Source organism: Salvelinus sp. IW2-2015, unplaced genomic scaffold, assembly GCF_002910315.2.
Source record: "Salvelinus sp. IW2-2015 unplaced genomic scaffold, ASM291031v2 Un_scaffold2201, whole genome shotgun sequence".
Lineage (NCBI taxonomy): Eukaryota > Metazoa > Chordata > Actinopteri > Salmoniformes > Salmonidae > Salvelinus > Salvelinus sp. IW2-2015.
In genome coordinates this window covers 70412-79365 of record NW_019943531.1, presented here as the reverse complement: position 1 = coordinate 79365, position 8954 = coordinate 70412, and the positions used below count along the sequence as shown (strand labels likewise).

Below are 8954 nucleotides of genomic sequence, written 5' to 3'. Positions count from 1 at the left end.
TGTCTCAGACGCCTACTCACAGAGCTCCCGGCATTACCCTAGTGCATTAATTAGACCTCTGTCATGAACCAATGACTACGAATTTGACTCATCGTACGCCTACCCCAAGCATTTCAATCATTGCGACCTCTCTAATTATTGGCGCTAGTGGCTGGTTTAATATAGTTTGGCATTTCGCTATCTTAGGCCTTGAGAAATGAGATTGTGACCAAAAATTTGTTGTTTCTCGGTCGTGAGAAACCCATGCCTATATTTGTCTGCGATATTTCAACGGATTATTTCAAAATAAAAATGTTAACTCAAATCTGTAATTTTTCCAATTGTCTATTGTTTTTGGTTGTTATAGTGTGAATGGTTCTGGTAATTGTTCTGATTTGAATTTTGAAATTTTGAACGTTATATAAAGTTCAATAGGTACCGTCATAGGTACATTTGTGCTCGAGAGATTAAAAAAAAAAAAAAAAATGGAAAGAAATATTGAAAAAAGGAATGTACTATCAAGAGGGGTGGAGGCAGTTGATGAGAGATGTGATTGTCCAGCAGACGGATTAAAAGTAAATTTACATTGTAATACTTCTGACAGCCAACTTCCTAGCTCTGCCCACAACTTTATAGCATTCCAGAAACATGGATTAGTAAGTCATATTATGGTATACACTTATTAAAGACATGACTCTGCTGTTGTGCTGTGGAAAATTCGGAATTTCTTCCTTATATATCATTCTTATACATTTAGTTATGACTGGATTAAGTGAACATTTTAGTTAACTGGTATTTTGCTTTAATTATGCGCCACAATGTTCCTCCTCATCTTGGTGCCAACAATTCAGTTTCTTTTAAGTCTTGGTTCCAATAGTTTATATATTTAAAGAAGACGGGCATAGGCCTAGGTTTGGTGTAAACACCCCGAGGGCTAAGCCCAAGACCAAGATGGAAGCTCGACCCCGAAATTTCCCCTGGATCATACGAAGAAGTCCCGGTATACCACCCCAGAGCAATAGATGTGAGTAGGTACTAGTATCTGTATCGACTGTGCAGATGACAATAGGAGAGCGACTCCGGAGAAGACACAGTTGTTAAATATTTGCCCGTCGTTATGTAGTAGCCAGAACACCGGCTCTTCAGTCTGCGAGTATGATTGGCACTATACGTATTTCCATTAGCTACAAGATTCTGGAAGCTGTCTACACGTGTACAAATCTTATCGTTATCAGATAAACCATCTTTGTGAAGTTGGGAAGCCCGGTTAGTAAAGTAGGAAAGTTATTTTCTCCAAGACATTTGAGGGAACAGCGTCTCTGTCCATCAGAGAGCGGCTGTTTCCCCGAGGGGTCGTCTCCCGGCTGAAGTGCAAAGGTCCCGGGTTGAATAACAAAGAACATAGGTTCTCCTATATGCACACTGAAGTGTTTATGTAACTGTTGAGGGGCCAACCTTATACACATATGAAGAGCGATGTCCGCGTTATATTGCCCATCTCTGTCCTATGTGTTATAAGATGTAAGAGTCCGGCTGGAATTGATGACACTTGAAAACAGTATGCTTGGAAAGCGCCATAAGACCGCTTCGTCTGCTTTTGTTTTTTTGCGCAGGCATCGAAACACACTTCATTCCTGGGATGCTCAGGTCTGCATGTCGACAAGGTGTCTAGGATCCCCGGAGCTTAGAGTTAAGGCGGGGCTAACTCCGCTCTGTGAGAAAGTCCCAGGTCCCAGCCTCGGCCCTGAACGATAAGCGGCTGGTCCTAAACTCTGGTCAATCCCTGACTAGTCAATATGGTCCCGTGTCTTCTGGCCTCTATAACTGTGGGTGGCCATTCTAATCATATAGCACAATATCCCTAAGAAGAAAAAAGATATGCCAGTGAAGTCTTCTTTTGTGACTGGTTTAATCTGTGTGTTGTTGAAAAGAGAGAATATACGATCTATATGCCAGCATTATACATAAGTTTAACAAATTACTGCGAATTCCTTGCCTATATGGAGTAATGGATTGCTTTATATAAATTCTGTTAATCCAAATATTTCTTTCAAGTAACTTACCAGCTTGTGGATCATCTTCGGTTTCCTTAGTGAGGTGGTCGCTGTTAGTGGTAACTGAGGGTCGACTTAGCACCTAGAATACGGAGGGCTAGTGCAGATGAGGAATCCGCGCGTAAGTGTGGACAAAGTCACCGGAACTGCCTATCTAATTGTATTTTGTTATATATCCCCAATAGCCAGTCGTGCCCAGCTATCACCGTTAAGCGGTGCATGCTAGCTGGCACACTTGAGGGGAATTATGAAAGAGCTCACAGGCCCCGGAACTCAAAAACTACGAAGGCGCGAAATTACACCAGGAAGCAAATCGATGTGCGACCTTTACCTACACCGATACATATAAGAACGCTGACCATTCGTGATGATGGGTTAAATCTGGTCCAAGATTGGTCCCAACTCAAAAGTTATAGAGGCGAATAGCTTGGAGGGCGAGAAACAGTCCTCGTTCAAAAACATTCATCCCGGGATCTCAACTCATCGAATGATAAAACTCCGCCTTCCTAGGGTATTTATTTATCCATCCTTACCCCCACATCAACCCACACCCCAAGACAACTCCTTGTTGCCTTCAGTCATGCCGCTAGCATTAATTCTCTAAGGTGCTATGAGCCAATCGTTTGATGAAAAAAACAAGAAATCTCCTAATCCAGGAAGTTTGCAGATGCCTGACCTTTACAGGTCTAATGACACCTTCATAACCCTTCATAAGTCCTACAAGTTGTATATAGGTTCCCCTTGCCCCCAAATAATCAATCAAAATCATGATGAAAGATATCTGGAGATGGAAACTTTAATTACCGGTTGGATGGCTTGCTTACCTGCTCTAGTGGGTGTGTTAAGTCGCTGTTGCCTATTTGGCCGTATCCAGTGGTTTCATCCCAGTTTCTCGTTCTCCAATGTATTTTGTTCCCTTGTTTCAGGGAGAGAGGATTGTTTTTTTTATGAGGCGGATGTCTAGTAACCTGTCTGTGGTGGGCCGGTCCATTGAAGTATCTTTTTGTATTATTGTAGAATTGATGATTATCGGTGGTTGGGGAAGAAGCGTAGTACGGTGTTAATTAACCAAAGCAACATTCTTGGACAGATGATACCTAGAACAACAAAACTTCCATTTCCCTTCCTCACTTCTATAGTGTTTGTGATGTTTTCACCTCATCCGATCCTGCTGGATGGAAACATGCTCCCGGGCCGGATTACTGGATGAGCATCTCCATTGAATCGTGATTAATGGACTGTGCAATACTCTAAATCTTTCACTGGCCCCAATGTTTTGACTCTGGGCTCGGGAGGCACGACTCTCGGAGGGCGTAGTTTCTCGGACGGCCACTCCCCTGGACATGATTGGGAACTCCCTCATCACTGGTGTTCTAGTAGGGTTCTTTAATGATGACACCAATTGGGAAATGGAAATAATAAACCAGCATGTGAGTTATGTCTGGCCAACAAAACTGTACTCTCAGTATTAAACTTTGTGAAGGACATGTTAGCGGCGTTTGAGCAGCCCCTGCTAATTTCCCCATGTCGTTCACTGGTCGCAAAATGGCTCCCTCCTTGTGTCTCCTTTCCTTTTAAAGTTCGAAGGTTTGTCTGTGTGGCCCCAAAGAATGGTGAACTAAAACTTGGGCTCCCGGGGCAAGGTGAGATGGAGCGAGAAAGGTCTACTTCAGATGTCCAGTTTTTGGAAAATGCACGAGGTGAATCCGGGGACGTAGCCCCCAAGAATCACCAGGTGTATAGAGGTATGGTCTTATTTGTCTGGCCTAAAAGTGTGTCTGTTCACTGACCCTACTGGGCTCTCGGGACTCTTGATCTGTTTTACCTTCCTTTGAATTGTCCTTCCACCCCCCCTCCAAGGTGTGTTCCACCCATTCTTTCCCCATATCCCCACCAGTGTGTTTTCCCGCTGGCGCCTGTTCTTGCCTTATTGTTCCGGTTCCGCGTGGATTGGAGGGGCTAACCTATACTGTGTCCAATGACCATTTCACTGATGATTCCTTACCCACCTGAAACAGTGGCTCCGTACCTTTGCCAAGCGCCTTACTATAAATTATAATCTTTCTGAGCATTTATTGAAGATCAGATCTCTTCTCGCGCATAGCCTTGCCTTGATCTCTTGTTCATTTCCGTGGCCCACTGACTCTTTGTTTTTGGCTTTTGTACATATGAACGTGTGAGTAAATGTCAAATCACGCCAATAATAACAAACCATTTAAAATAAAATTCTTAAGAGTCCTTTTTTACCTGATCAGGTTATAGTCACCTTCTTTTTGTTCTCTTATGTGATGTCTTACCGAAAACCCCTCCTAGGCAAGGAAAAGTGGTTCGCTTTATTTTCCCCCAGTGAAGCCATAATATTTATAATATTGACTTCTTGTGTGTATCCTAATGGAACTTTCTCTGTGCTGAAGTTCGAGTATGGCAGTCCGTTAGTGCGTTTCCTGCAAAGTCAAGACCAGAATTTTTCCTGGAGTTCCCCGCCAGCTTTTAAGCATTCGTGCCGTTTCTAGTCCGCATTTCGGGCAGGGGTTTTGGGGACCCCTGTGCTTGGCCTGAATGTTTCGTGGACAAATCACCTGGGGTGTACCCACCTAGCCTGACCATGGGTCTGGACAGATGAGATGTAGTCATTGTTCAGGGTTAATTAATGCACTAGGGATGGGGGTGTGAGTAGGGTCTGGACAGATGAGATGTAGTCATTGTTCAGGGTTAATTAATGCACTAGGGATGGAGGTGTGAGTAGGGTCTGGACAGATGAGATGTAGTCATTGTTTAGGGTTAATTAATGCACTAGGGATGGAGGTGTGAGCATGTGGGTCTGGACAGATGAGATTTAGTCATTGTTCAGGGTTAATTAATGCACTAGGGATGGGGGTGTGAGTATGTGGGTCTGTACAGATGAGATGTAGTCATTGTTTAGGGTTAATGCACTAGGGATGGGGTGTGAGCATGCGGGTCTGAGATGTCGTCATTGTTTGTGTGTGTCTGTAAGTTGTTATTTGTATGTATAAGTTCGCATGTGGAGTAAAAAAAAAAAAAATGGAAAGAAATATTGAAAAATGTTGAATTGTACTATCAATAGGGGGGTGGGAGTTGCACAGCGTACAGGAGGGACGACGGGCATGTTTGGCAAGATAGCCCCACTACCACCAGACAAAATGTTGATAGGTACAGTATCTGTATCGACTGTGAATGACAATAGAAGATGAAAGACAAGTGTAATATTTGCCCGTCGTTATAGTAGCAGAACACCGCTTCTGCAGTATGATGTGAAAGATGGTTCATTCTACATGGAACTGTTACACTTGATAGTTATCAAAACACTTTGTTTGGATTATAAAGTAGAAAGGTTATTTTCTCCAAACGATTTGAGGAAGTGCTCACAAGCGGCTGTTATGTGTTGAGCAGTTAATTAACAAAGAAATAGGTTCTCCTATATGCTTAACTGAGAGTTGTTTATGTAACTTTAGTTTAACAAACGTTTGGCTATATGTTTTGATGTTTAATACATTGTAAGGCTGAATGATGACACTTGAAAACAGTTGCTTGAAAGGCATGAGCTCTGCTTTGTTTTTTGCGCAGGCTGAACACACTTCATCAGTCTCTCATTCACAATTTGACAGAATTTTACGGCGGCATCCCATTTGTGTGGCCATAATGCACCCTAAAAAAATCCATGCCTTTTGTGGGCAGTGGCCGTTGTGCCCTTTGCCCGGAGTGCTGTGTTATCATAGCCAGCTGCAGCTATCACCAAGCTATGCTAGCTGCTGTCAGCTTGGCTAAACACAAGGTACAGGCTTTAGCCTACACATAGAACTGACCATCTTGAGATGGAAGGTCAGTCAGGAGGGGAGAAGTCCTCAGGTTCAAAACTTCATTCTCTCCACAGAAAAGCTAGTTTAGTTTACCTCGCTGTACCCCCACATCAAACCACACCCCCAAGACAACTCTTGTTTGCCTTCAGTCATGGCCGCTAGCATTTCTTAATGAGCATTGATGAAAAACAAGGCCTAATCAGGAAGTGCAGATGCCCTTTAAGGTCTAATGACACCTTCATAAACCTTTCATAATGCCTACATAGGTAATTTGTCATTTCATCAAATCAATGAAGATATCTGAGATGGAACTAAGATCTGCTTATGTTTTAAGTCCTTTGCCATGTTCCATGTCATCCCATTTCTCTTTCTCCATTTTGTTGTTTCAGAAAGAGTTTGAGCGACTGGACCTGTCTGGGGTCCAGATCTTTGTGATGATGGTTGGAGAACTGAATTACCAAAGCAACATTCTGGACATATACCTAGACAACAAACTTCCATTTCCCTTCCTCACTTTCTATATGTTTGTGATGTTTGTCATCCTCATGCCGATCCTGCTGATGAACATGATGGTAAGCATCTCCATGATCTAAAGCGTGTCAAACTCATTCACTGGAGGGACGACTCTCTGAGGGTTTTCACGCATCCCTTGTACATGATTGGAACTCCCCTCACCTGGTTGTCTAGGTCTTAATTAGACACAAATTGAAAGAAAATAATAAAAACCAGCACACACACTCCATAGAATGACCTTGACACCCCTGGTCCATCTCAACTGTCCAAAATGGCTTCCTCTCCTTGTCTCCTTTCCTTAGATCTGTGTTGATGAATGGAAGGAGATGAGGCGAGAAAGCTACTTCAGATTATTGAAATGCAGCCCCAGATTTCACAGGAAAGATGGTTCTTATTTGAGTGTGTTTGTCACGCCCTGATCTGTTTTACCTGTCCTTGTGATTGTCTCCACCCCCCCTCCAGGTGTCACCCATCTTCCCCATTATCCCCACCAGTGGTTTTTCCCCTGCGCCTGTCTTGCCTATTGTTCCTGGTTTTCCCAGTTTTGACCATTCCTGCCTACCTGCCGTCCTGTACCTTTGCACCACTACTCTGGATGATCGACCCCTGCCTGCCTTGACCTGTCATTTGCCTGACTCTGTTGCTGTAATAAACATTGTGTCACGCCCTGATCTGTTACACCTGTTCCTGTGATTGTCTCCACCCCCTCCAGGTGTCGCTTATTTCCCCCAGTGTATTTATCCCTGTGTTTCCTGGCTCTCTGTGCTAGTTCATCTTGTATGTTTCCAAGTCAACCAGAATTTTTCCAGTTCCCCTGCTTTTTGCATTTTGCCTTTTTCTAGTCCTTCCGGTTTTGACCCTTGCCTGTTTCTGGACTTTGTACCCACCTGCCTGACCATTCTGCCTGCCTTGACCACGAGCCTGTCTGCCACTCTGTACCTCCTGGACTCTGATCTGGTTTTGACCTGTTGCCTGTCCACCACCATTCTCTTGCCTACTCCTTTTGGATTATTAAACATTGTAAGACTCCAACCATCTGCCTCCTGTGTCTACATCTGGGTCTCGCATTGTGTCATGATACAGTGTTACTTCGACACAGTCTGCAATTGGATCTTACCTTCAAACCTGATAGTGTTGTAGGCAGGTTTATTGGGATGTGTCTTGGGATGCTATTTCCGCTAGATGGGCCAGCTGCAAAGTCAAAATTGGCTATATTGTAAAAATGTAAACTTTTTTTTTTTTTTTAATAGCTTTTTGTTATTAATTAAAGATTAAGGTTAGGCATAGGGTTTGCAGTGTGGTTGAAGTTAAGGTTTGTATGACTTTGTGGCTGTGCTAGCTAGTGACCACTCTGCACAGCTGCCTCCACAACAACAGGCATGACTAAACTCTAACCTACGTGCTGTAGATCGGTTTGGCGGTCGGAGACATCGCTGAGGTAAAGAGAACCGCAGCTCTGAAGAGAATAGCCATGCAGGTGTGTAGCTGACACTAAGTCCCTTTGTTAAGATCACATTACAGACACAAAACATCTAATGGATTCTTGTTCAGTGTGTTGCTTCTTTCCTCAAAGTCCTCAATTTACAAAATTCCTTTAGATGTTCTTCACTGAAGTGTATTGTAAAGTTGTTCTGATGGGGTCAATATCACTTCCTCATCATACTGTACCTTCTCACCTAATCATAGACATACAACTATTCCTGAAACCTTTCTTAAAGTCCTCAATATAACAAAATGCCATACTTTCTGATTTTGTTGACTGAAGGCATTACTTTTGTTGACTGAGGGCATTCATTTTGTTGACTGAGGGCATTCATTTTGTTGACTGAAGGCATTCATTTTGTTGACTGAAGGTGTTGATTTTGTTGACTGAGGGCATTCATTTTGTTGACTGAGGGYGYTCATTTTGTTGACTGAAGGTGTTGATTTTGTTGACTGAARGTGTTGAWTTTGTTGACTGAAGGCATTCATTTTGTTGACTGAAGGTGTTGATTTTGTTGACTGAGGGCCTCTGTAACTAGCAGAGTCAGAACCAATAACAAATCCCGTACCGAGCAGAGGCAGAACCACATGATCACCTCCTGGTAACTACAGAGACTACGAACAGATCACTTCCTGGAACTAGGCAGAGACCAAACAATGATTAACCTCCTGTAACTAGCGAACCAACGATGAATCAACCCTCCTGTACTAGTAGAGACACAAACATGCATTTATCTCCTGTACCTAGCAAGAGCACAGAACATCAACACCTCCTGTAACTAGCTGAGACAGAACATAACACCCTCCTGTAAACTGCAGAGGACAAAACCATTATCGCCTACCTGTAGCAAGCATAGCGAGAACATTACCCGCTACGTGTAACTAGCAAAGCAACAGAAATCATCCTATGTAACTAAGCAGAGCAAACAGGAAAGCCCCTACTGTAACTAGCAGAGCAACAAGGAACAATCGCCTCACTGTAACATGCAAGAGAGGAACACTCGCCTACTGTAACTAGCCCAAGAGCAGAACACCCCTACTGTACTTAGCATACACGAGATACATGATCACTCCTGTAACTAGCAGAGTCAGAAAGAACTAACACCCT

General features: G+C 43.3%; 1 protein-coding gene across 1 annotated transcript in view; it reads left to right on the top strand.

Moving 5' to 3' along the window:
• Nucleotides 1–8954, top strand: part of LOC112073258 (transient receptor potential cation channel subfamily A member 1) — a 60991-nt gene that overhangs the window by 39810 nt on the left and 12227 nt on the right. Inside the window, 2 exon segments of the mRNA XM_070440084.1 lie at nucleotides 6241–6423; nucleotides 7773–7841. Of these exon segments, the coding sequence (XP_070296185.1) occupies nucleotides 6241–6423; nucleotides 7773–7841 (252 nt within the window).